The 27,801-nt window shown below is 56.1% G+C and overlaps 1 protein-coding gene across 2 annotated transcripts; it reads right to left on the bottom strand.

The window, feature by feature from the left end:
- EHD1 (EH domain containing 1) lies at positions 1-27,363 on the bottom strand. Of its 2 annotated transcripts, XM_055354443.2 has the most exons (7): positions 27,275-27,363; positions 26,500-26,820; positions 25,726-26,152; positions 21,881-21,978; positions 7,425-7,837; positions 2,591-2,755; positions 1-2,127 (listed from the first exon to the last, which is right to left on the bottom strand). In XM_055354443.2, exons 3-7 carry the CDS (start codon positions 26,127-26,129, stop codon positions 1,603-1,605), a joined length of 1,605 nt encoding a protein of 534 aa, XP_055210418.1. In that variant the 5' UTR covers positions 26,130-26,152; positions 26,500-26,820; positions 27,275-27,363; the 3' UTR covers positions 1-1,602. The 2 variants fall into 2 exon arrangements, with proteins under 2 accessions (XP_055210418.1, XP_055210417.1); XM_055354442.2 differs by lacking the exon at positions 26,500-26,820 and having other exon boundaries at positions 27,275-27,357.
- Between the last annotated feature and the right edge of the window lie 438 nt (positions 27,364-27,801).

Below are 27,801 nucleotides of genomic sequence, written 5' to 3' on the forward strand. Positions count from 1 at the left end.
TTTCGCACAGTTCAGACTTTTTAATGCAAGGAGAAAGTCTTCACTTCTCTTCCCACAGGTGTGAACAAGCCACTGCAACTTCAACAGTGACTTCCCGGCAAGGACAGCGCCCGCATCCATCCTCACCTAATACTGTATGGAGTGATGGGCTAAGGAGAACAAGGCCAGTTCCTGCAGACTCCGAGCAGCGCTGGGGAGAAGCTCCCTGAGACCCCCGCGGGAAAGCCTGGTGGGAAGCCCAGCTGTGTGGTACCTGGTGCTCCACCTGCCTTGGTGCCATCACAGCCCGGACAGTGGCCACTGGCCTGCAAGCGCGCCCGGGCCCTGGAGGCTGGGCTCAATGGCCCCAGGCAGAGGAGGGGGAGGCGGCCTGAACTGGCCCGGGGCCACTGGGCCGCAAGGCTCTGGTTTCTTATTGCTCAGCCTGGGGCCAGGGGCGTTGTAAGGACATCCAAGTGAGCTGCCCTCCTTTGCTAAACAGAGGAGGAAGGAAGGTAGGAAATGAAGGGGGATTACAGGAGAAGGGGCTGGGTTTTCCCCTGGTCCCCGCTGTCTGGACATGAGAGCCTAGCCAGAACCACGGGCTTCCTCTTACCAGCACCAAGCTGTCGTGAGGCCCCGCCACTGCCACCCACCACCCACCTCCCACTGTGGAGGGTGCGTCCCAAAGCTCCAGTTAAGTGAGAGGGTAGGGCAGGAGCTGGGATGACCACCCTTCCTCAGCCAGGAAACGCAACGCTGGGGTCCAGGAATGGGGTGCTCCCTGGGTACCCACACCTAATGCCCCCTGGGCAGGGCTGCTCCTTGGCTGGAGGGTGGGAAGGGGAGACAAAAATCACAGCTTTTGAACAGTGGTTGGGAAGTTATTGGGAACTTTGGTCAAGTATGAAAGATATCACTTTACAGAACAGAAACTAGCTTATGTATTTTTCTGGAAGACATTCTCCTACTCCCCTGAACTCCCAAAAAAAGGCCAAGGTGGCTGGGCCCTGCTTCTGTGACTGCTGAGCGGGGTGGCGCGTCGGAGCCGGTGGGGCGCGGGAGGAAAGGGCAGGGCCCGCGCACGGGGAGCCTGGGCCCGGGAGGGGAAGGCACAAGAACCCACTTCGCCTGAGAGCACGGGGGAGGCAGAGCCGGGTGAGGAAGAAAGCCACGGTCCCGTGAAGCAACCTCAGCTCAGAAGCACACGGAGGGTGCCTGGTGTTCCTGTCCATGCAGCCCCAGCCTAGCAGCTGCCAAAAGGGCGACCTGGCTCCCCCATGGTCGCAGTTGCTGCACTGTCCAGCTCCAGCCACAGCAAAGGCCGGGGGGCAGAGGCCGTGCACACAGGGCTGGCACACAGGGGAGGCGGCGACAAAGAACGCTGCCTCTAACGTTATATATTAAAATAGCCATAGTTGTTGTGCACACAATTCCATCCTCTCACCCCTGCCTCCCCCGCCAGGCCCAGGAACAGCCTTAAAAGAAAGATGGTGGTTTTCCTTTTCGAGAGGGAAACATCCGCTCAGTCTTTATGGACCTTGAGAAATGGTGAGCCTTCCCCTCCCCCCATCTCTGCCTCCCGGCCGGGCGTGCAGATGACAGGTATGGGGCCGGGCGCCATCACTCATGTCTGCGCTTGGAGGGCGGAACCAGGTGCGGGGGCAGGTCGGCGGGCAGCTCGTGGCCCTCCAGCTTGACCTTGATGAGGTGGTTGGCCAGCGCGAACTCCTCGTCGTCCAGCAGCCCGTCCTTGTCCACGTCGGCCAGCTTCCAGATCTTCCCTAGCACGGTGTTGGGGAGCTTGGACTTCACCATCTCCTTCTTGGCGTTGGCGCCCGTGATCTTGCCGTTGACAGGGGACAGCGTGTAGAAGATCTCGTCGTAGGTGGGCTTGTCCTTGCCCACCACCCACTCCACGTCGTCGATGCCCTCGCCGGCCCCCTCGCCGTAGCCGTGCCCAAACGGCCCGTTCATGGTGCCGTCAAAGGCGCCGCCCTTGACCACCTGGGAAGGCATCAGGGACTCCTCCTGCCGCACCATCACCATCAGCCGCGCAATGTCGTTGGCCAGCATGTCATCCACCGTGTCCAGCAGCTTGGGCTTCAGCGCCTGGAACTTGCTGAAGTCCTGGGTCTGCAGGAGTTCCTGTAGGCGGGGGAGGAAGGACAAGAGCTGGGAAGGGGGGCCCCTCCCAGACTCCAGGCCAAGTGGTTCCAGTCAGGGCTTCACAAGCAGAAAGTGCTGCTCCCCCACACTAGCAGGGGCGACTCGGCAAACCCGTCTGGCCCTTGGCTCTCTAACCTGTACACAGGAGGCACCTCCAGCTCTTTCCTTGCAGGGCTGTGGCAAGGATTCATGGACAGGGCACCAGAGCGCCTGGCATGGCCCTGCCCTCCCCCCACCACGCAGGGTGAGTCACCACATTCCCCTCTGCAGTGTCACTGCCTGGGTCAACTCTGAGTTGGGTGGGGTGCTGGTGATTAACCCAGCTGCTTCCGTTCAGGGAGGCCCTTCCCATGGAGATGGGATTCCCTCCAAATCCAGTGCCCTGGGCCTTCCTCCTGCCCTGATGGCCACCAGCCTGCATGGGGCCTCGGGACAGCCGTACCTGCATCTTGCGGAGGCTCGGGAAGTCCCCAGGGGAGATCTGGTGCTCGCGCTCAATCTTCTGGTAGATCTCTCCCAGGTTGTTCACCAGCTCTTTCTTTTTGCTCTCTTTACCAAAGACATTGGGCATCTCCTTCTTGAGGGAGCTGATGATGTAGGCGTGAACCTGTGAGGACGGGGTGAGCATCAGGCGCTCTCTTGGCCCAGGCTGCCCCCGAGAGCAGAGCCTCCAAGGACACTCCAAGGATACTCCAAGGTGCTCACTCAGGAACAGGGAAGCGGGAGGGATGGGTCAAGCTCAAGGCCGCTACCACCACCGGCTCCCACAGTCCTAGGAGCAGACACAATCTGGCAAGAGCCACAGCTGTCCACCGCCACAGGACAAAGGACAGGGCAGGAAAACGCACTTGAAACAGAAGACAACAGCCTTGGCCTTGCACGGATCATTGTGATGATTCAGGAAGAGTAAAACCCAGTCTGTCAACCCAAAGAAGGACATTTCTCGTGCACCACTGGGCACATCACACACCCTCCGTTCAACCCTCACCACGCATCACACACCCTCCACTCAACCCTCACCACACACCCTCCACTCAACCCTCACCACACACCCTCCACTCAACCCTCACCACACACCCTCCACTCAACCCTCACCACACACCCTCCACTCAACCCCATCACACACCCTCCACTCAACCCTCACCACACACCCTCCACTCAACCCCATCACACACCCTCCACTCAACCCTCACCACACATCCTCCACTCAACCCTCACCGCGCATCACACACCCTCTGTTCAACCCTCACCGTGCATCACACGCCCTCCACTCAACCCTCACTGCACATCACACACCCTCTGTTCAACCCTCACCGCACATCACACACCGTCCGTTCAACCCTCACCACACATCACACACCCTCCGTTCAACCCTCACCGCAGCCCTGCGGGGTGGGATTCTCCCAATCCGGCCCTAAGCAAGGCTGGGAAAGGCTGCCTGGGGCACTTGGCTCCCACGTGGAGGAGCTGGGATTGGAACCCCGGGCTGCTGAAGGTGCCCCACAGCCCACGTTCTTCTGTTTCTCTGCAAGCCCCCTTCCCCCGAGCTGCCCCCTCCCACGCAGCAGAGCAGGCAGCAGGCTTCCTGCAGGGCCCACCAGCCTGCACGTCCAAATCCCTGCCGAGTGCCGATGGAGACCACAGAACTCCAATGGGCCCATGCCACGTTCCACTCCATCATCACAGCTTGGATGACGAAGGATTCGAAAAATCCCACAAAGGCTTCTCCTGGCGGTTGCCAGCTTTATCCAAGCGTCAATACCTTGCTTAGACATGTGCCCGTTCAGGGCGGCACCCCCTTCATTTCCCCGCAGCAAGCTGGGAAGCTGGCAGCCCTCGAGAGCAGCCCAGCCCTCAGATCCCTCGGCCTTGCCAAGTCGTGTCCAGCCACGGAGGGCTGCGGCCAGCCAGCCTTGCTGCCCTTCTCCCCGGCTCCAGCCCATCCACCACCCCACTCAGCCTGAGCCTGTGCCCTGGGTGGGGGCCTGGCTGAGAACTGCCTGAGGGAGGCAGCCCCGTGCCATGTGGGTCTGGATCTAGAGTCTCCCCAGGGACACTGTGGCAGGCAGATCCCAGGCCGGTGGGAGTCATCACAGAGAGCACCACTCACTCCAGGAAAAGGAAGTGGCAGGTGTGAGGCAACACTGGAGGCCACAGGGTTTTCCAGGCGCGGTGACTCAGTGTGCCTGGGGCCTGGCAGTCACACACGGTCTCACAGACAACCAGGCAGGGGCTCATGCCTGCCACCTTGTCCTGTCTGTCCTCAAAAGTGGCTGAGCAAGGGAGCTCTCTCTGCCCTGCAAGGAGAGAGCCTCAGCTAGGGCCACACCCACACCCCTCAGCTCAGGACGTCCTTTGTCCTTTGAGGCCAGGGTCAGTCACCTGGGTTTTTGTATGGGTTCCTCTCTCAAAGCTGGCTCCACTCACAGGGAGGCTCCAGAAGGGAGAGATCTAGAAAAACATCCAGCCAGCCGGGCGCGGTGGCTCACGCCTGTAATCCCAGCATTTTGGGAGGCCGAGGCAGGCGGATCACCTAAAGTCAGGAGTTCGAGACCAGCCTGATCAACATGGTGAAACCCCATCTCTACTAAAATATAAAAATTAGCTGGGTGTGGTGACGGGCGCCTGCAATCCCAGCTACTCAGGAGGCTGAGGCAGGAGAATGGCTTGAGCCTGGGAAGCAGAAGTTGCAGTGAGCCGAGATTGCGCCACTGCACTCCAGCCTAGGTGACAGAGTGAGACTCCATCTCCAAAAAAATCAAAAAGTAAAATAATAAAATTAAAAATAAGAAAAACATGCAGCCCTGTGTCCTCCAGAGCAGGCATCTGACCCACGCCCGTGCACACAGCTCACGGAGGTTCAGGCCAGAATGAGAATTCCTCATCTACAGGGTGAGGTGGGGCCCAGGGTACTTGGGGCACAATGGGAGGACAGTGGTGGCAAAGGATGAAGGGTCAGTTCTCACTGCTCAGACCAGGTAGCACCCACATGCCCTCTGACTGACTGGCCTCGAGACAGAGTGGGTACGAGGGCCACTGTGCTCAACGCCTGCAGTCTCCATGCCTCTGAGCAGGCAGGGACATGGGCTCCCCAGGAAGTGCCCATCCTCAGTCCTCAGTTATATTCTGGAGATCAGGGGACTGTGACCCTGGCCACAGGCACAGCTGTCACTGAAGCCTTCATGCCCACATGATGTCTGCCCTGGTACCCCCTGCATGCCACAAGGTGGGGGCAAGCACCCTGCTCTCTGTTGAAGAACTGGGGACGTATCACCAAAGGGCCTGGCTTGGCAGGCAGGACAGTTCCCCAGCCACGCTCTGGCCTGACCTGGCCTGGCCTGGCCTAGAGATGGGAGCTACGGCAAGGGCCTTTTTTTTTTTTTTTTTTTAAATTAAATAGAGACAGGGTCTCACTAGGTTGCTCAGGCTGGTCTCTAACTCCTGGCCTTAAGGGATCCTTCTGCTTTGGCCTCCCAAAGTGCTGGGATTACAGGCGTGAGCCACCATGCCTGGCCAGAGCCTATTTTTTTTCTTTTTTTTTTTTTTTGAGACAGAGTCTTGCTCTGCCGCCTGGGATGGAGTGCAGTGGTGTGATCTCAGCTCACTGCAACCTCTCCCTCCTGGGTTCAAGTGATTCTCCTGTCTCAGCCTCCCAAGTAGCTGGGATTACAGGCACGCACCACCACGCCCGGCTAATTTTTGTATTTTTTTTTTAGTAGAGATGGGGTTTCGCCATGTTGGCCAGGCTGGTCTCGAACTCCTGACCTCAGGTGATGCGCCCACCCACCTTGGCCTCCCAAAGTGCTGGAATTACAGGATGAGCCACCATGCCTGGCTGGAGCCTGTTTCTGAAACAACCGAGCCCTGTGCTAAGAGCCTGAAAGAATAGCTAGGTGCCCTGCTGAGATACAAATGTGGGCTTGGTCACTTCTCAGCTGTTCAGACAATCTGTGTCAAACACTCCTGTCCACGGGGTCAACCCCAACCACAGACGGGACTGTCACTCATGGTGACTCGTCTAGGCCGGCTCACGATAGGGTGCTATCCAAAGTCAGACACGCCAAGGGCATGTGTTCTGTCATTCTGTGTTGGAAGGGCCCGCCGGTGGCATTAACCTTCGTTTCCTGGCCCCAGCCACGCCGGCTCTCACTCAAGTACTTGGTCAGCCACTGAGATTCCAAACCCTTTGGCCATTCAGAGGCTGCTGATAGGTGCCACCAGGCCTGGGCTGCCAGGAGACGTAAGGATGGTCTGCAAGGCCTGCTGAACTGACACCGCCTCAGCGTGACCTTGGCTTCCGTGCCCAGTGCTCCCCAGGCTGCAGGCTGGCACCCCGTCTCCTCACGAGCTGCTTCCTGTCACAGCTTAAGCTTCAGCTCCTGCCAGCCTCCCCCCAGCCCTTCTACTCCACTGGGACAACCCCTAGCGCCAGCTCCCGCAGCAGCCTGTGCTCACTCCGAGACGACACAAATAACTGATGTTTATTTTTTGTTTGCATGCTCTGCTTTCCCCATGAAGGCTGAGGAGTGGACAGGGGCTGTGTGTCACTCCCCACCAGTCCCCGGCGTCCAGCACTGTGCTGAGTGCACTTCAGGCTCAGTAAACCCCAGAGGGGTAATCCCAGCACTCTGGGAGGCTGAGGTGGGCAGATCACCTGAGGTCAGGAGTTTGAGACCAGCCTGGCCAACGTGGTGAAACCCTGTCTCTAATAAAAATACAAAAATCAGCTGGGCATAGTGGTGCGTGCCTGTGATCCCAGCTACTCGGGAGGCTGAGGTAGGAGAATCATTTGAACCTGGGAGGTGGAGGTTGCTATGAGCCGAGATCATGCCACTGCACTCCAGCTTGGGCAACACAGCGAGTCTCCGCTTCAAAAACAAAAACAAAAACAAAAAACCCTAGAGGGAAGCCAACAAGCCTCAGCGCTCTATCCCCCAACACTCCATTTCTGAGGCTGCCTCCTTTGCTTCAGCGGTAACTTCCTGTGTGCTGTTTCTGTGTTGTAAGCATAGTCAAACCCTTCTTGAAAGTAGATGGGGTATAAACCACAAACAGAACAGGTTTAGAGGGAGGCCGGGTAGAGAATCTTAGCTAAGAGCAGGCTGCACGCGGGTGCTGACCAAAGACTGGTTTCTATAGAGGGAAACAGCACAGTGCAGGTCTGCCTGTGAAGTGAGCTGGGAAGGGTTTCGGGCAATCCTGGGGCCCTGAGTGCCAGTCTCAGAGCCCCATGGCCCTGCCTGGCAATAGGCTGCTCCCCTCACCCCAGGGTCTACCTTGGCCAGCCGCGCCCGCTTGATCAGGTCATTGAGCTTCCTGAGGGCGGCGTTTCGGGGCAGTGACTGGATGTCCTTGAAGAGGTCCTGCTCCTCGGCCTCAAAGAGCTTGCGGTTGTCGGGGATGAGGAGCGGGTGGGACCAGAAGGAGCCGATGTAGACCCTGACCACCTCGGGGGTGTTGATGATCTTGCCCAGGGACCACATGAGGGCCCCGTACACCCGCATCAGCTGCTGCGTCTCGATCTGGTCTGCCTTGTTCAGCACCACGCGGATCTTGTCCTCATGGTTCTTCAGAGCCTTGATCACTTCCGAGAACTCATCAGAGATGTCCAGCTTGTGGGCGTCGAAGAGCAGGATGATGCGGTCCACACGCTCCGCGAACCACTCCAGGATGGCTGCAAAGTCATAGCCTGGGGGGAAGAGAAGGGAGAGCTCAGGGGCGCCAAGGGACCTGCTGTTCTGATGGCTCTCATCTCCAACCTGGCCTGGTATTCCTCAGCCTGAGATAGTTTTTAAAATTCCTATAGGCCGGGCTCACGCCTGTAATCCCAACACTTTGGGAGGCCAAGGTGGGAGGATCACGAGGTCATGAGTTTGAGACCAGCCTGGCCAACATAGTGAAACCCTGTCTCCACTAAAAATACACAAATTAGCCGGGCAGGGTGGTGCGAGCCCGTAGTCCCAGCTACTCAGGAAGCTGAAGCAGGAGAATCACTTGAACCCAGCAGGCGGAGGTTGTGGTGAGCCAAGACCATGCCACCGCACTCTAGCCTGGGTAAGAAGAGCGAAATTGTCGCGAAAAAAAAAAAAAAAGAAAAGGCCAGGCACAGTGGCTCACACCTGTAATCCCAACACTTTGGGAGGCTGAGGCGGGTGGATCACAAGGTCAGGAGTTCAAGACCAGCCTGGCCAACATAGTGAAACCCTGTCTCTACTAAAAATACAAAAATTAGCCCGGCATGGTGGTGGGCACCTGTAATCCCAGTTACTCGAGAGGCTGAGGCAGGAGAATTGCTTGAACCTGGGCGGCAGAGGTTGCAGTGAGCTGAGATTGTGCCACCGCACTCCAGCCTGGGCAACAGTGCGAGACTCCATCTCAAAAAAAAAAAATAGCTGGGTGTGGTGGCACATGCCTGTAGTCCTAGCTACTCAGGAGGCTGATGCAGGAGAATTGCTTGAAACCAGGAGACAGAGGTTGCAGTGAGCCGAGATCGTGCCACTGCAGTCCAGCCTGCGTGACACAGCGAGACTCCGTCTCAAAAAAAAAACAAAAAAATTCCTAGGTGTTCATCTAGACAGCACAGCACCCTGAGGGCAGGATTATCTCCCCTATTCCTGCCCCCACCATAACACTCCCCAACCCATGAAGCACTTGGCATAAACAGGTGCTAATGCAAAGGTTGTCCCACAGTGCAAGCTCTAAGGTGGGTCAGAGGAGGGCGAGTGAGGAGGAGACCCAGCACTATGCTCAGCACAGCACAGACGGTAGAACATAGACTCCAGTGTTGCCACCTGCCAGCTGTGTGCCCTGGGACGGTAGTGACAAGAGGCGCCTGCAAAAGTAACTGCAGCTGCTACTTGTTCAGTGCTGATGTGCCAGGCTCCCCATTTTGCAGGAATCTCACTTATTTTCTGCAACAAGGGTTGGCAAACTACAGCTCAGGGATCAAACCTGGCCCACCACCTGTTTGTATAAATACAGTTTTATTGAAACACAGCCATACTCATTTGTATTATCCATGGCTTCTTTTGTCTAACACAGCAGAGTTCAGTCGTTGTGACAGAAACTATAAGGTCTGCAAAGCTGGAAGTATTAACTATCCGACCCTTACAGAAAAAGTTTGCTGACCTCTGCTCTACAAGAAGCCCAGGAAGTGCTACAAACCACTTCCCCTTCCTGGGTCTTAAACACTTCTCCAAAACAAAGTGGTTGGACTGGACAGACTCCAGCTTTAAGCTCTATATTCTTTTAAAACAAATTTTATATTCATTTTTTTAGAGACAGGGTTTTGCTCTGTCACCCAGGCTGGAGTGCAGTGGCACAATCTTGGCTCACTGCAACCTTGAACTCCTGGGCTCAAGCCATCCCCCCCACCTTAGACTCCTGAGTAGCTGGGACTACAGGCGTGTGCCACCATGTCTGGCTAATTTTTAAATTTTTATTTTGTAGAGATGGGGGTCTCACTATGTTGTCTATGCTGAACTCCTGGGCTCAGAGATTCTCCCGCCTTGGCCTCCCAAAGTGCTGGGATGACAGGCCTGAGCCACCACGCCTGGATTCTAAACTCTATTCTATATTGCTTCCCACCAACCCATTATGGCCCAATTAAGGCCCACCAACTAAAGTGAATTCTGTCGCCTGTGGCAGAGACTGCTAATTGAAATTCCTCCTAAAGGAAGGAACCAGATATAACTATCTAGTTTCAGCTGGATTCATGGCCTCCCAGCTTCAGACTGCATTTCCCAGCCTCCTTCAGCAGAATGAACAAGAAAAGGTGCATGAGCCCTCTGTTGTTTTCTCCCTCCTGAGGACTGGGATGCTGATGTGATGGAAGGAGCTGGAGGAAGCACCTTGGGTTCAGAGATGAAAGCTGCATGTTCAGAATGGCCTTAGACCGTTGTTTTTCACATAAACTATCGGCTATCTGACTTAAGCCAATGATTTTTTGGGTCTCTGTAACAGCGGTTTTGAATCCTATATGACAACTAGGCCTCTTCAAAATATTTCCACTTCAGCCTGGGCAACATAGCAAAATCCCAACTCTGCAAAGGTGGTGCAGGCCTGTAGTCCCAGCTACTTGGGAGACTAAGGCAGGAGGATAACCTGAGCCCAGGAGGTTGAGGCTACAGTGAGCCGTGATCATGCCACTGCATTCCAGCCTGGGCGACAGAGCGACACCCTGTCTCAAAAACAAAATAAAAGAAATCCTCACCTCTTCCTCTGCCCCTAGAGTAAAACTTCTGTCCCTCCTGGTCTAGGAAGAGTAAGGAGTGACAGGCGGGCCATGTGGAAACAAAGGCCTAGAGTCCTTGGGGAGCTTGGGCCCCACCCCCGAGGGGCCACATCCTCTCTGCCTGATTCTGGGCAAGCCTCCATGTCCCTGGCTCAGTCTTCCCACAGGTCCCAGGCCACCCAAATGTAGGCCGGCCCTCTTCAGAAGCACCAAGTACTTCCCAGAGAGCAGTCAGGCTCCGGAAATAAGCGGCAGAAGCCACTCCTGCACACAACAGTCTGAGAGTCGCACAGCTTGGGCCCAAACCTGTCCTCAGCCCACCACCCGCTCCTGGCATCTCCATGAAAAACACCACCCTCTTGCCAAGCTGGGGATGGAGATGGGCGCTCTCCAGACTGAGGGGGCAGAAAAACAGCAGCGAGGTGGGAGCTCCAAGGACAAAGCGTTAAGGAAAAGCAGCAGCTGGACAGGGTCGCCCACGGTGATGGGAGGGCAGCCCTGCCGTCCCCCAGTGGGAGCTGCTGCTGACTCCTCCGCTACACGGGTTCCCCCTTGGTGGCATCCGCTGCTCCCACCCTGCAAAGCCCTCCAGGACAAAGGCAGGTCCACAGCCCAGGCTCCTGAGAGGCTGCCTCTACGCACAAGCGCGCCAAGACAAATGGCACCACGGGGTGTGCGGAGTCAAGCTCGCTCATGGGATAAACACTCCTGCCGCCCGCCCCGGCCCCAGGCCCAGGCGTGCTTGGCGCCATCTGCGAACCCAAAGCCACAGGGGCACAGAGCCCCTCCCCCCACCTGGCGCTCCCAGAAGGAACTCGGGCCACTAACTAAGATGGCTCTGCACTCCACTCCTGCCCCCTGCCACTGACTCTGTGACCTGAAGTTCTTTTCCTAACTTCTCAGTTACTTTCTCCATCTGTGAAATTTAAATACCAATTCCTCGGCCGGGCTGCAGGGAGGAGGGCGTGTGGGAGCACTGGGCCTCCAGCCCAGGACCCAACAGGGACAGCCTCCTCGGCAGGCTGGGGCAGGGGAAGCCAGGGCTCTGTGGGAACAAGGGGCCAGCGGCCTGGACCCATCACTGGTCAAGGACTTTCATCCTTGAGCAAAGTCACCAAAATGTAAGGAAAATCCCAAATCCACAGCTTCAGCCACACAGCCTCGGCAGCCTCTCCACAGGTGATGTGCGGCCGTTCCCTGCCCCAGCTCAACAGGAAATAGGGCACTCTGACCAGAAGCAGCCCCGAGGGCCAAGCTTCTTAACAGGGTAGGAGTGCAGGGGAGCCGGGATCCTGGCCTCCAGCCTGGGCGGGGAGGTCCGATCAGCCTTCCAGAGGCTCAGGTGGATGGTCGGAGACAGCAGAGCTGCCAGGTTCCCTGTGCCCAGAAGGTGTGGAAGGGCATCGTGCCAGGGCACCTCATGCCACCACAGGCTCCTGCTTCCAAAGTACAAGGCCCCGGGCACCTGGACTCCCTGCAGCTGGCTCTGAGCTCCACAGGAGAGGATGCCCAAAGAGTGAAGTCTCGGCAGAAAACCAGAAAGAGAGGCCAAGGGCAACATGAGGGAAACAGGGGCAGGGAGAGGCCGCCTCTGCCCCCGGGGGATGAGGCCACACTAGCTGAGCCTGCAGCGCCTGCCTGGGGCCCGCAGCCCACAGCCTTTTATGGCCAGCTCTGGGAACGCAGGTCAGTACTGAAAAGGCGATGACTCAAGGACTGAGGCTCCTCGCTCAGCAAAAAGGGGGCCCAACTTCTCCCCTTGTCAAATCATTTGTCTTCAGCCCGCCACAAGCTGAAACTAGAATTCACACAGCTGGGGAGGCTGTGATGCCAAAACCAAGTTCTTGGGAATGAGGGCGCCCTGATGGGCTGTGCTCAGCCCATGTTAGCTTTGGCCTGGGAGTCAGGACAGCGCCTGGGGAGCTGAGGTCACCCTCCCAAACTCCACCCAGCAAGGCCCCACTCCCCCCTCCCCCTGGATGGCTGGGGGGCCCTGGGGAAAGAGAGAAAAAGGAGGGGAAGGAAGAAAGAAGAGTGAGCACTCCAAAACTCCCTGCCCCAGGTCCAGAAGCCCAGCCCCACCTGCTCTGAAACCCAGTTACTGGCCATCATCTCAAGCTGGAGTCAACAGAGGTAAGCCCATTTCTTTGCAGGTGACTAAAATTTCCTGTTTATTACAGAAAATGTGCTTTCGCTGTGAGGGAAACACAGTGACTGGCCAGCCACACCCACAGGTGACAAAAAGGGCCACAGCACTCGGGCCTGTGCCATGCAGGCAGTGACCATGTAACTGCACGCCCCACCAGGCCCACGGGCGCTCCTTAGCCCACCAGGCCCTCACTGCCCTCAAAGGCACCTCACTCAGCCTTAAAGACGCCGGGTTTCAAGAGGTGCCAAAGGCTACACCGCACAGCGGTAGCACTGAGCCACTCTCTGGATCAGAGCTGGACGGCCGGTAACAAGTACAGAACAGGGCTTGCCAGCACCCCCGGCACTGCCCAAAGCAACAAGCCTTCAGGCTTTGGCACCCACCAAGGTAGGGGCCTTGCTGTTAGCTTGACTAGCTCAGGCCCCGGTGGGAGTAACAGAACTGACACCGAGCAAAAGGACACAGAAAACATGGCCCAAGTGGGTGGGCTGGAGAGAAAGGCCCACCTGCAGACGGAGTGGTTTTAGTGAGTAAAAGCCAGAGCCCCCTCTGATAAGGGATCATAAGCCACCAGGAAGCTCTGGCTCAGAAAATCCTGGGACCTAGAAGACATGATGCTAAGTGATGAAATAAGTCTGTCACCTTTTCCAAAGATGACACACACGCAGCCAACGAGCATATGAAAAAACTCTCAGCATCACTAATCATTAGAGAAATGCAAATCAAACCACAATGAGACAACATCTCATAACAGTCAGAATGGCTATTATTAAAAAGTCTAAAAGTAACAGATGCTGGTGAGGTTGCAGAGAAAAGGGAACATTTATATGCTGCTGGTGGGAATGTAAACCAGTTCAGCCACTGTGAAAAGCAGCTTGGCAATTTCTGAAAGAATTTAAAACAGAACTACCATTCGACTCAGCAATCACATTACTGGGCATAAACCCTAAGGAAGAGAAATCATTCTGCCATAAGGACACATGCACACATATGTCCATCGCAGCACTATTCACGATAGCAAAGATGGAATCCACCTAAATACCCATCAACAGTAGACTGGATAAAGAAAACATGGTACATATACCACAGAGAATACTATCCAGCCATAAAAAGGAACAAGATCGTGACCTTTGCAGCAACATGGATGGAGCTGGAGACCATTATCCTCAGCAAACTAACACTGGAATAGAAAACCAAATACTGCATGTTCCACACCAAATACCGCATGTTCTCACTCATCCATGGGTGTGAAACATCGAGTACACATGGCAACAAAGAAGAGAACAACAGACACTAGGGCCTACTTGAGGGTGGAATGGGTGAGGACAGAAAAGCTGCCTAGCAGGCTGGGCATGGTGGCTCACGCTTGTAATCGCAGCACTCTGGGAGGCTGAGGCAGGAGGACTGCTTGAGTCCAGCCTGGGTAACATAGCGAGACCCCCCCTCTACAAAAATTTAAAAAATTTGGGTGTGGTGGCATGCATCTGTATTCCCAGCTACTTGGGACACTGAGGTAAGAGGATTGTTTGGGCCCGGGAGGTTGAGGCTACAGTGAGCTGTGATTGTGCCACTGCACTCCCAGCCTGGGTGACAGAGTAAGACCCTGTCTCCAAAAAAAAAAAAAGAAAAGAAAAACTACCTATCAGATACTACGCTTATTACCTGGGTGATGAAATAATCTGTACACCAAACCCCACCACACTCCATTTACCTGTATAACAAACCTGTACATGTACCCCTGAACCTAAAAGTTTTTTTAAAACATCCTGCCACAAAAGGACAGATACGGCACTGTAGGATTCCACTTACAGGAGATACCAGAAGTAATCAAGTGCACAGAAAAGGAATATAGAATGGGGAGTGCAGGGGCTGCGGGGTGCAGGGAGCCAGGAGGGGAGCTGGTGTTGAACAGAAGAGTGTCCATTTGGGAAGTAAAGAGCTCTGGAGCTGGATGGTGGTGACAGCTGAACAATGAAGAATGTGCTAAATGCCAGTGAAATGCACACCTACAAATAGTTAAAATCTACTTTTCTGGGGTCCATGACCAAAAAACGTGGTTAAAATGAGGCCGGGCGCAGTGGCTCACACCTGTAATCCCAGTGCTTTGGGAGGCCAAGGCGGGCTGATCACCTGAGGTCAGGAGTTCGAGACCAGCCTGACCAACATGGTGAAACCCCGTCTCCACTAAAAATACAAAAATTAGCCAGGTATGGTGCCGTGTGCCTGTAATCCCAGCTACCCAGGAGGCCGAGGCAGAAATGCTGGAACTCGGGAGGCAGAGGCTGCAGTGAGCCGAGATCGCACCACTGCACTTCGGCCTGGGCAACAGAGCAAGACTCTGTCTCAAAAGAAAAAAAAAAAGGCTGAGCGCGGCGGCTCATGCCCGCAATCCCAGCACTTTGGGAGGCCGAGGTGGGCGAATCACCTGAGGTCAAGAGTTCGAGACCAGCCTGGTCAACATGGTGAAACCCTGTCTCTACTAAAAATACAAAAATTAGCTGGGCGTGGTGGCAGGCGCCTGTAATCCCAGCTACTTGGGAGGCTGAGGCAGGAGAATTGCTTGAACCCAGAGGCGGAGGTTGCAGTGGGCCGAGATTGATCGTGCCACTGTACTCCAGCCTGGGCAATGAGAGTAAAACTCCATCTCTGCAACCCCCCACCAAAAAAAAGATTAAAATGGTAAATATTATATGTTAGGTGTATTTTATCACAATTTTTAAAAAGTGAAAACGAAAAGTCCTGGGGCTGTGGGATGAAAGAACAGAGTGGCTCCGGGCAACCAGGCTGAGCCAGGCGTGGCACCTCAGGGTAGCGTGCACGCAGGTGCCTCTCATGGCGACCCGTGTCCCACCCAGCCTCCTCCAGGCCACTGCGGCTCTGCGGCGCCCCTCTCCAGGCGCTGGCCTTACAGGGTCTGCCTTCCTGAGAACAGCCGGACCATGTTTCCCGCCAGCACAGAAGGGGAAGAGGGAGGTTCTCAGGCCTCCCCACCCTACCCCAGCAGCCTCCAAAACACAGGTAGTTCCAGCCGCAGGGGGAAAAGCTGCTTTATACATTCCAAAGATTTCTAGAACATGAAACAATAGAGGGTTTGTCTCCAATCGACTTTTGTTTCCTGTCATTCAAGCTGCGTGGGCTTCAGTATTTCTCGCCCTAGCTCTCCATCACACAGGTTTCCAACGCGTGCTGGGCCTCGTTCCTGGGCTTGCTCAGGCTGAAGCTCCTCTGGAAGGGTTTTCCAGTGGAGCACAGAGGCGCCTCCGTTCCTCAGCATTTACCTGAGAGCAGCAGCAGCACACGCCCACACGAAGCACGTACTTGACTCAAAACTGCCCCAGGTGGAACAACCCAAGCGCCCCAACAGGTGAATGGATGACAACGGATAGTGCATCCCTATGATGGGACAAGGACCCCCAACAAAGAGGAGCGGGCCACAGGGGCTCTCAGACACACAGATGCAGTTCAGAAGCATCCTGCTAAGTGAAGGTGGAAGCAAAAGGCTTCATCCTGTATGACTCCATTTAGGTGACATTACGGAAAAGGCAAAAGTTAGAGACAAAGGTCAGTGGGCTGCCTGGGACCAGGAGTGACTATGAGGGGCACGGGAACTTTCGGGAGATGGGAATACTCTCTGTCATAGTGGTGGCAGCCCAGGAATGCTTTGTACAGCAGGGCGCCTGAGGAGGGTGGACTTCACTACACACAACGTAGACCCCAGCAAATCAGACAGAAGCAACAAAAGAGGGGCGGGAGGGGGCAGAGGAACTCTGGAATCAGGCCCACATTTCCATCCTGAACCTTCTACTCAACAACGAGCTGTGTGACCCAGCAGGTCTCTGACCTCTCAGAGCCTCGGTTCCCAGCTTCTCAGTCTGTAACACGAAGATAGTAGGTTTCCAGCTTGGAGGGCCGCGGGAGGATGGAGTGAGCCTGGCACACTGCGAGCAGGAGTAAATGTTTGCTCTTATTTACTCGCAGGATTTGTATTTTGGGCTTAAGAAGCTCAGATTCTGATGGGTGTGTAGGCAAGGACTTCAAATGCATGAAGAATGCCTCATCCCCCAAATATAAACGGAATGTTTGCAGGCGCTCAGCCAGCTGCTCCCCAGCCCACCGCCAGTGCGCAGCCTGGGGAACAGGTGCTGAGCGCGGGCAGCGCCTGGTACGCCTCCTCTGCGGCAGAGCCTGCACGCCCCCAGCAGAGGCTGAGGCCAAAAGCTGTCTTGGCATCCTGGCCTGCTGGGCCACAGAGGGAGACCACAGCCAGGTGGGGCGAGCAGAGGGTTTCGGGAGGCCTGGAGCTGGGAGCAAAGGAGGGCCTGGAACCCAACGAGAAACCCCGGCTGAGTCAGCACTTCCCCGAGGATACTCCCCAGGATGTTACTCAGATCACCGTCTGGAAAGTCCTGGGCTTTTCAATCTCTTGACTATGAACCAGCTGACACCTGAACACTTAACTGTGCACCAGGCACTAGGGCAAGAGCTTAACATGTAAATTCTGGTAATCTACAATAACCGGAGAGGCTATGGTGTTTCCTGATGGACTGATGCAGCTCCCAGGGACTACAGCAACTCCCTAGAGCCACCCAGCTCCCCAAGTACTAACGTGGGACTTGAACCTTCTGATCTACTTGTGCTATGGATGCTGAATCCAAGAGGGACACAGCACCTGGCCTGGCTCATGGCCTTTGGGCCGCCCCTGGGAGCATTTGATGGTCTTCGGAGCACCCTGGTGAAACCTCAGCCTGGGGGTGCTGCTGGCAGCGGCATCTCCATCTCAGGAGGTGTCGGCAGGAAGTGGGGGCGGCCCACGGCGCAGGCCCGCCTCTGGGCCGGAGGGCTCAGGACACACAGGTGGGAGTGCGGGCAGGGAGGCCCCATCCAACCACTAAGGATCAGGACAGCTCCCAGGCTTAGAGGGAGCCTGCAGACCACCAGAGGGCAAACGAGAGCCCAGGCCACCAGGCTCCCTGGAGACCCCAAGGGGTCATTTATGGCTGGGAACAGGGAACACAATACCAGCACTGCTGTTCAAAGCCCCAGACCTCAGGTCCATTTCAGGACTGGAGTCTAACCTTGGGCGGGAGAGAAACAGAGGGTGGCCTCTGTGTGTCTCAGGAGGGCTGAGAAGGCCTCCACAGTAATGACCCAACAGGGGCAAAGGTCTGTCTGACCCAAGCTCCCGGCACTCCTTCGCCCACAGCCTTCATGCCAAGGCACCCTTCTCAGCTCCGCCGCAGTAGGAGCACAGCCCCTACCTGGGTTCAAATCCTAGCGCCGACACTTGCTGGCCTGCCTGTCATCTTAGGCCAATTACTTAACTTTCCTAAGCCTCCGCTTCCTCCTCTGAAAGGCAGGAGCTTCCTCCTAGATGCAGCTGCTGTGATAACTCAATGGAACTCACTGACGTGGCAGTGGCCAGCAGAAAGTCAGACACAAAGCTGGCCAGGTCTCTGATCTGCTACTGCAAGTAGAAACAACACTACCCTGCTGATGCTGATACAGCTTTCATGGGGAGATTGAGACACAAAAACTCCCGCTTAGTTCACAGTTGCCTAGTGACCACGGTGGGGAACGAACGAACTGGCCGGGCTGCCCACAGAGGCCCCGCCGGGGGATGACTCGGCATGAGGCACTGCCAGGACCACGCAACTGGTCGGCAGCCCCTGGAGCCAAGGGCACCACCCCTGCCGGACCCAGCTGCCCTTTGGAATGCCCTTATCAGTCACACAGGCAGCACTCAAGAATGAATGCAGCCCCCAGAGGCCACCTTTCTCTGCTGACACAGGAGAATGGTATCTTTAAAGTCACTCAGATTAGCACACAGGCAAAAGCAGCCCAAGAGACCCCAACCCGGCCCCCTTCTTGTCCCTGAGGCAGTCCTCAGGGGTCCCTGACAGAGCCTGGCTGCATCCTGACTGCTTTGGGCCTGCACCAGCCCACCTTATCTTTTCAGACCGTGTTTCCTGCTCACATTAGGACCATGGGGAAAGGGGAAAAAAAGTCAGGAGGGGCCAGGCAGGGCCAGACGGGGTGGGAAATGGAAGTAAATGCAATTAGCAACCCCAATGTCCATCCATGGCCTCCACAAGGACATGTTTCCAGGGAACGGGTTGGCAGGCCAGGGGAGGCGTGTCGTGCTGGGGCCCTGGTGCGTGCTCTGCCGGCACTATCTTTCCGAGAGGGAAACACCTGCTTTCCACGCCACCAGCAAAGGCAGTAGCAGGCAGCCAGCCCTGCCGGGAACGCACTGCTCCACTCCGACCTCCTCCGCTGGACAGGCCACAGGGGCCTTTCCATGGCTGATGGGCGGGGCCTCCAGGAAACAGAAATCCACTCCTCCTGTGTACACCTAGTGGGGCTCATCCTGGAGTTTACACCCAGCACCTCCAAGAGGTACTGAGCGATGGTCTTTCTCCTGACAATAAAACACCATCATTCAAACCCTAACCAGGTAACTTTTAGTAAAACACATCTAAACCAAGGCCTCTAGGGCTATGGAGGAAAAGAAATGGTCTAGTAAAATCGGTTTGATCTTCTGCTACTTCACAGCAGGAAACCCCTCCTCCAATCAGCGTGATGTGCTTCTCTTTCAGCCACCGGCTCCTTCCTGCCCATAATGGGTAGAGATGACCTTCTGTGGATATAGGGGAGCCTTGCCTCTCAGGGATGCAGAGGGGCCACACTTTGCACCTGGAGGGGAGAGGGAGGCCACACAGGCAGAGCAGGGCAGCACACTGACAGCAGCCTCATGTCCTGCTGGCTTGCTCCTCCAACCTGTTGTCTGCACAGGCAACTCCACGGCAGGGACCACAAGGCAACACCTACGTCCACCCCTTGCTCCCAATCAAAACGCCATGCTGTGTCTGCAGATCCACTGATATGGAGCATACACTTTGGTGCTTGTCCCAGAGACAGCCAGTGTAGACACCTCTGCCTGCCTCTTTCCTACCAGGGAAAGGAAGCAGAGGGAGTGGGAGGTGGGGAGGGAGCATCTCAGAGGGCAGGGGCCAAGGCAAGCAACACAAGACATACAACCCCAGCCGAGCATGATGGCCCGCGCCTGTGGGCCCAGCTACTTGGGAGACTAAGGTGGAAGGATCACTTGAGCCCAGGAGTTCAAGGCTGTGATGATGCTTTGAGAGGCCGAAGCGGGCAGATCACCTGAGGTCAGGAGTTCAAGACCAGCCTGGCCAACATGGCGAAACCCCATATCTACTAAAAATATAAAAATTAGCCAGGCGTGGTGGCATGCACCTGTAATCGCAGCTACTCAGGAGGCTAAGGCGGGAGGATCGCTTGAACCAGGGCGGAGGAGGTTGTAGTGAACCGAGATCATGCCATTGCACTCCAGCCTGGGCGATAGAGCGAGACTCTGTCTCAAAAAAAAAAAAAGAGTAACTTAATCAGATTTTCTGACCTTGCTTTGGCAAATGACAGGGCTTTTGCTTATCCGGCATTTACTAAAACTAGGTTGGAACAACAATAGCAGTAAGAAATAAAAATACCAGCCCTCGCTTTTTTTTTTTTTAGAAGGCGTCTCCAAATCCACTCCCTTAACTCCTAGGTGTGTCACTGTCACCAGGGGTGGGAGAATCTAACAGCTTAACTGGCAGCTCTGAAACCAGATGAGGGCCAGTGATTTCAGTACGCTCTGATGCAGTCCCACACAGGCAAGGCCCGCAAGGCTGGAAGGAAAGAGAAGCAAGGTTTCTCAGCTCCAAGAACAGAGTCCCCATACCCTCAGAGCCCTAGCAGAGAGACATGTGCACCCCAAATCCTAGCTGCCGGCTTTGACTGCAAGGCTCACCCAGCAAAGGCCAGTCCAGAGGGTAAGGGACACGGGAAGGATCTGCAAGTTAATCATCAACAAACTTGCTCACTTGTCCTCAACCCCTCTTTGAGTTTGATCTTATTTCATTTTCACATTTGGAGCTGTAGACTCCACTCCTCACCTGCCAGGTACCAGCCTACCCTCAAGCTCTTCCCAGAAAGCATCAGGCCCCAAAGCGCCCCACCCGTCTGTGAAAAAGGGGCAGTGACAGATGGAGGACCCAGTTCAGGCTCATCCTGAACCAGATCTTCAAAAGAGCTTGGCAGAATCTAGGCAGGAGTTTACACAATTGGAATGGGCACGGTGCACTACTGCACAGCAAGAAGGCCTCAGCCAGGGAGGCTGCTGTCAACCTCTAAGCAAATGTAAGCAAATTTCCACCAGCCCCTGTTTCATGAATTTCTACCAGCTTCTCCTTTTGCTTGGCTCTCTCTCAGTCCTGCTGGACACGTGAGGAATGTATATGGCGTTGGGGGGCAAAGGCTTTTAAACACAGACTAAAGCTAATAAGCTCTGGGGACCAGGGGCTTGTTCAGAGTCAGCAATGCTTCCTGCACCCTCACAGCATGGCCCGATTCTGATCCTGTTGTTTCCAGCATGCCCCAGGGGTTCAAAAGCATGACAGCCACATAAGATTGGCTGTGGTCTCACCATGGCTGCTCCCATTGCCTAGGCCCAGGGAGCCAAGAAAGAAAGCAGCTCCCGCCCTCTCAGTGCACAGAGCACTGTGGAGATGGGAGGCTGATGTAAAATGGGTTCTTACTCGGACACTTTTTTTTTTATCCTGAGACGGAGTCTCGCTCTGTCGCCCAGCCTGCAGTGCAGTGGCGCGATCTCGGCTCACTGCAAGCTCCACCTCCTGGGTTCACGCTATTCTCCTGCCTCAGCCTCCCGAGTAGCTGGGACTACGGGCGCCCACCAACATGCCCGGCTAATTTTTTCTATTTTTTAGTAGAGATGGGGTTTCACCGTGTTAGCCAGGATGGTCTCAATCTCCTGACCTCGTGATCCGCCCACCTCGGCCTCCCAAAGTGCTGGGATTACAGGCGTGAGCCACCGTGCCCGGCCACATTTTTTTTTTAGAAAGGCTGAGACTGGAAGAAATCTCGAGGGCAGCCGGGTGTGGCGGCTCACGCCTGTAATCCCAGCACTTTGGGAGGCCAAAGCGGGCAGATCAGGAGGTCAGGAGTTCGAGACCAGCCTGGCCAATATAGTGAAACCCCAACTCTACGAAAAATACAAAAATTAGCCAGGCGTGGTGGCACATGCCCGTAGTCCCAGCTACTCAGGAGGCTGAGGCAGGAGAATCGCTTGAACCCAGGAGGCAGAGGTTGCACTGAGCTGAGATCGCGCCACTGCACTCCAGCCTGGGTGACAGAGTAAGACTCCGTCAAAAAAAAAAAAAAAAAGAAAAAAGGGAGAAATCTCAAGGGCAGCATCTGAACCAAGTTGCAGATCTTAGAGAGAAGGATGTGTGACAACACCAGCAGCCCGAGCTGTGGTCACAGCTGTTTACCTCTGCTGATCCGCTGCTTCTCTCCAGACAGGATACCGGGGGTGTCGATGATGCTGATGCTGTCCAGGACGGGGTTGGGCAGCTGGGCACACATGAACCTACATGAGAGCAAGAGCCAGAAGAGAGGCGTCAAGACACAGTCATCACTGCTCCGGACACAACAAAGGGCTCTCTGTACTCCTTCGCTCCATCTCTGGCTTCCTCTCCAGCAGCGGGGAACTGACAGGTGGTTTTCTATCGTCTTAGTTTCCCGGGGTGGCCGGCAAATCGTATGGACTTTCTCAACTGGGAATGCAACCAGCAGGCTCAAACTGACCCAAATCAGCACTTCCTCACACACTTTTCCCCTAGAGTTTGAGAGGTCAACTTTCAAGCTGCTGACTTGTTAGTGAAAACTGTGCAAGCCTAGGTCACCATTCAGTTCAGAGGGGAAGCAGAAGGTCACGCTGGGGCGCTGAAATCCCATCTCAGAATCCTCCACCACTTGGCTAAATCTCCACACTGAAGAAAGCTGGCCGCTTCCTACTGCTGCTAGGGCCAGCCCTGCCCTTTCAACCAGCTGCTTGGGTGAGGGAATTGAAACGGACGGCCGGCAAAACCTGGGGACCACACAGGCTGGTAGACGGTGGGACGGAGAAGCACAGACGCGCCATTCTCTGAAAGTCCGAGCAGGCTGAGGAAGAACAAAGCCGTGGAGAGGCTGGCGACTTGCGGGCCAGGGCTCAGCCACGCACATCTGAGTTTCACACTAAGCTTAGAACAGCCCAGAAAGGCAAGGGGCAGTCTCAGTTGAGAGCAGGGATCCTTCACTGGATGCAGAAAAAGCTCCTTTAAAAACTTCTCTGAAAGGCCGGGCGTGGTGGCTCACGCCTGTAATCCTAGTACTTTGGGAGGCCAAGGCGGGCGGATCACTTGAGGTCAGGAGTTCACGACCAGCCTGGCCAACATGGTGAAACTCCATCTCTACCCAAAATAGAAAAATTAGCTGGGCATGGTGGCACGCGCCTGTAGTCCCAGCTACTCGGCAGGCTGAGGTAGGAGAATTGCTCGAACCCAGGAGGTGGAGCTTGCAGTGAGTCGAAATTGTGCGCCACTGCACTCCAGCCTGGGCAACAGAGCGAGACTCTGTCTCAAAAAAACAAACAAAAAACTTCTCTGAAAAAGGTAGTGAGAGCAAAGAAAAGACTGACCCATTATCTGTAGGACACAGACTTGAAGCTGCCTTTCCAACAGACAGGAGGACTCTGAGCCGATCAGCTTCTCCCTTTGGCCCCATCCCCCAGTGACCAGGGGCCCACGGGCAGAGGGCAGCTGGCCAGGGCAAGGGGTGCTCTGCAAGGCAGTGGAGCAAGACCAGCTGACCTGCAGGGCGAGCAAAACGTGGGCCTCACTCTCGCCAGTGCCAGTAGCAATGCATGCAGGCCAGTCCTGGCCTTCCTGCTGGGGACAGGAGGCGCTGGAGAGATGATTACAGAATAGGAGGATGGGAAGCAGAATTGGCTCTGGGAAATCACATACATAAAATGCCTCATAAATGAGCCCAGAAAGCGAGCTAATATCTATAGGACCCAGAAACCAGTTGCTCTGCAGAGCCCAGGGTATGTGGCAGAAAACAGGAAAGGGGAAGCAGCAAAGATGCCTCCGATTCCATCTCACCAAGGACGCACAGGTTTCATCTTGCACAAGTGGCAGTCCCAGTTATGCAATGAGTTTTTGCAAGACACTCTTAAGACACCCTGACTGCACCTTGCCTTGGTCTGCTCCAGCTGATTTTATTCTTAGAGCAGCCACATAGGAGGAGAAGGCCGGCAAGTCAAGTTCACGACTCAACGAGTCTCTTCAAGACTCAGCTGGAAGAGGCTGTATCAGCCAGAGAAAAGCCTCCTTTGTTGCACCCTCCTCGCCGGGCTCACTCCCCACACTACACATCCTGGCACAGCTCTGGGCCTCAGCGTGGGCTGATAGGGCCCCTTCGGCAGGGCAATCAGTGATCAGGGATCCTCTGGAGATGAGGTGGCAGCAAGAAGGAAATAAACGTGTGCCACCTCTCAGATCCTGTGGCACCAATGTCATAAAAGCACCGGTCTCGGACAAAGCAATCTCGAATTGCTCTTTTTCGGGTAGAAGCAGCAGAAAGCAGTAACTGGCTGTGCAAAAGCCAGGCAGTCAGTGCTGGCTGACCTAATGGGTGACTTCCACACATCAGCCGGACCCTCTGAGCCTCGGTTTCCTGAACCAGTCAGGTGGGGGCTGCCAAGATGATGTCTAAGATCCTTCCAGCTCTGAAACTCTAGGCTTCCAAATTCAGAAAACTGGTCCTGTGCCATGTCTCTCCTTTCAAAAAAGGTGTGCCCTCACAAGGAAAGTGAAGAGCTAAGGACAGCAGAGGCAGCAGGGGCAGTGACCCTTCCCATGGTTTCCCAAGGTTTTGCATGGAAGCAGAGACCTAACGCTTGGACTTTCTGGCACAGCTGCCAAACTTTCCACAGGGTCGAATGGCTTCCACCAGCTAATGGTTTCAGCTAATCACTTCTCTACCGGCACACAAATCTTGAAATGAGGTAAGGTTGGCGCAAGAGGACTCCACCTCTTCAGGACCCTTAGCCCAAAGGGCTGCACTCAACCTGGCCTTGACAGACAAACATCAACAGCTGTAAAACAGGAGGGCGGGCTGAAATGCCTGGAAGTGAACAGACCCTGCTGAAGGTCAGCTCTGTGCCTGGAGTAGGCCTGGCCACCAGCTTGGCTCTAGGGCAAGCTGCCCTGCACGGCTGGATGGCGTCTGGAAAGGAATGTGACCGTGCAGGGCGGGGACCTGGAAGGCAGGATTCAAAGATTCCTTCAGAGGCTCTTCGCTGGTGCAGAATTATGAAAGGCATGTGGAGTCCGTGAACGTGGGGTGGCAGGGAGGACAGGGTCTGTGAAGTACTTTGGTATGTCGCCTGGGGATTGGGACGGGTATGTCTCGAGTTTCTTTGGAGAAAAGTGAGCCTGGGCATTGCACTCCTTGAGCAGCGGGAGCACTGTGTTTCATTCACAGCACTGAGACAGGCAGAGTCCTGGAGCTTACTCTCCTCGCGTGCAGAGGCCACTTAACTGGAAAAGTGAGGTCCAAGTGGGTGAAGGAACCTCAGATTCTGTCCCTCAGTGCACAGAAGGGCTTAGGGCCAGAATCTCATTGCAGGGCTCCCACTGCCACCACCTCATCCTGCTTCCTGAAACCCCTCAGGGCAGCACTGACCTCTTGAGAGCTGCCATTGGGAGAAGTGTTCGAACCTCAACTGTCCCCTGCCTCCAAGGGGCTGCCCCAAAGTCAGCAAGCCACAGCAGATCCTCCTCCTCCCTCCTACACAAAACCACCGTCCCAGGGGAGGCAGAGCAGACCCACACCGCACCAGAGAAGGGAATGGCTAGAAGTTTCATTGTGTTTTGCTATCGACACTTAAGGAGACAGGGAGGGGAGGGTTGATTTCCGTGAATTAGGTGCATCCAGCCTGCGGGACGGAGGTGGAGACCAAGAAAAGGAGCGCAGGAATGGCTCAGCTTCCTACTGCGGCCCTGGTGCTGAGGGGAGTGGGGCTGGGATCTGCAGGAGGGCTTGGTGGTTACCCTGGAAGATTCTGGGGAGGACAGAAGCTGGGGGAGCCGACAACGCCCACTCTTAGACCCCCGGTGGGTTTTCTCTGGGAAGGGGCAGGGCCCTCGGACCAGGGAGTGGTCACTGAGGGTCTCACTGGGGCCTCGGAGACAAAGGACGGCGGGGCGACAGCCACGGGAGGGTCAGTCTCCGAGTGAGGGGTGTGCCCCGGCCGCGCCCCCCGCCCCCTGGAGTGATGGGTGGGTACCTGTTGAGGAAAGCGTTGCCAAAGGCGTTGAGCTTGCGGAAGGGGCGCCGCGGGTCCACCACGAGCGCGTTGCCCGGCACCACGCCCTCAGTGGGGCCGTGCATGACGGCGATGAAGGAGTCGGTGGTGGGCTCGGGCCCGATGCGCATCCCCGGGAAGTCCTGCTCGATCAGGTGTCGGATGAAGGTGGTCTTGCCCGTGCTGTACTGCCCCACGAGGAGCACCATAGGCTTGTTGTCGAAGTCAGCGTCCTCCAGCGCGGGCGAGTGGAACTCGTGGAAGCGGTAGTGCTCCTCCAGGGGCAGCAGCTTCTGCGCGTACAGCTGCCGCAGCCCCTCAGCCACCGTCTGGAAGAGCTCCGGCTCCTTCTTGCGGCGGGCATCCTTGCTGACCCAGCTGAACATACTGCCGGACACGGGGCTGGCTGCTGCGGGGCAGAGCGGCGGCTGAGAGCGGGGCGAGGGTGCGGAGCCGAGGCGGGGCCGGCCGGGGCAGGGAATGGGGAGCGACCCACACTGCGCAGGCGCACAGCCCAGCCCGCCGAAGCGCCCTCTGCCGAGTGCTGCGCACCCCTAGCGGAGTGGCCTTTATAGGGTCGGTCCCTCAGTGGCTGCTAGCGCCGCCGCGGCGGGGGTAGGGCGGAATTGGGGGAGGTAGGGAGGAGCCCCTCCAAGCCCCGCCCCTCCGACTGGTGCCACGTCTTCCCCTGCCCCGCCCCCATTGGCTGATTCCAAATCTCGCGAGGCTGTGGTCCGGCTGCCGTGGCAACCGCACCTGTTTCGCCCCGCCCCCGTAGGGAGGCTCGCGAAAGTGCTGCGGTTAGGAAGGCGAGGAGCGGGCGTTCGGCGGAGACGGTCTCTGGGCCGCGTGCCTTCCGGCACCGTGGCCCCCCCACACCCCCGCGGGATGGCTCCACGAGACACCCAGTCAGGCACCCTGGTTTCCTGACTACGTGCCGCGCCCGCCGTTCGCCACGTGCGGTCCTCCAGCTGGCTCGGAATCCCCGGAAGCATCGGAGTACCCCCGGGCGGCGGCACCTCCTCCTCTCAGCCCAGCTTCCCAGACACACACTGTCTTTGTCCCCTCATCTTTTATCTGCTTTGGGAGAGGGAGAGACAGAAAGTGGTAGCAGAGCAAGCTGAGGGAGTAGAGAATCCGGGGCGGGCTGGTGACTGGGGAAAGAAAAATGGGCAGCGAGAGGCCTGACCTCCCCTCAGGCCGACGGGGTGGGAATGGGAGAGGGACGCAAGCGAGGGAGGACATGGGTGACACCGGACGCGCGCGGGAGAAGAGAAGGCTTCCCCACAGAGGCTACAGCTGGGGCAGGGCAGGGAGGGCATGAGGAGGAAGTTGAGGCCCTCTGGCCACTTGCGTATTGGGAAGTGAAATTGGAAATTCCCTATGTGGGGAAGAGGGGAAGTGTGGGGGCAACAATGAAATCTTGTGGGAATTTAGGGGGAAGTTTAAAAACCCAAATACTTCCGCTTTCCTCTCGGGGTCACCACCATTTACCATCATTTACTGGGATCTGTGCCCTACCTCCCCTTACCAGTTCCTGGCTGTTCCATGGGGCTCACTCCCCCGCCATCCTCCCCGGCCACACACAGACCCCTTTGGCTGTCCAGGCTGGTGAGAATCTTCAGTGGGTGATGTCAGAGCTTTGGGGACTGATTGTTATGTAACCAGTATCAAGACACCAACGTGTGGTAGCAGGACCCTGGGGGCTCTTAAAGAGATCTGAATTGAACCTGCGACTTTGAAAGACTTTGAAAGCCTCAGGTCCAACTTCCTCGCTTCTAGGAGATGTGGAAGCCTGGAGGGCTAGGGGCCTGTGTCAGGGAATAACTTGGGCTGGTAGGCTAAGAGGAAGAGGCAGGAACTCAAATCTGAGAACGGGGGATATCTCAGGGGAACTGAGTCTGGTGGAATCTAGAGAGGACACGATGGGAGGTTTGTTCGCCTACCGCTTGCAAGATCCCTTCCGAGGGAATAGATAGTTCCCTTGCCCTCCCCTCTTGCTCCCTAACCATTGGAGAGCAGACAAGTAATTCCAGCCCTGCCTGCAATCTTACGCCC

This window comes from Gorilla gorilla, chromosome 9 (assembly GCF_029281585.2).
Source record: "Gorilla gorilla gorilla isolate KB3781 chromosome 9, NHGRI_mGorGor1-v2.1_pri, whole genome shotgun sequence".
In the NCBI taxonomy this organism is placed as follows: Eukaryota; Metazoa; Chordata; class Mammalia; order Primates; family Hominidae; genus Gorilla; species Gorilla gorilla.

Bases quoted from the DNA above. Each gene is read 5' to 3' on its own strand.
- EHD1 (XM_055354442.2), bottom strand. The intron at 21,979-25,725 runs GTACCCACCCAT...GCTCTCATGTAG, and splicing joins GGCAACGCTTTCCTCAACAG to GTTCATGTGTGCCCAGCTGC. The intron at 2,128-2,590 runs GTACGGCTGTCC...CCCCGCCTACAG, and splicing joins CGAGCCTCCGCAAGATGCAG to GAACTCCTGCAGACCCAGGA.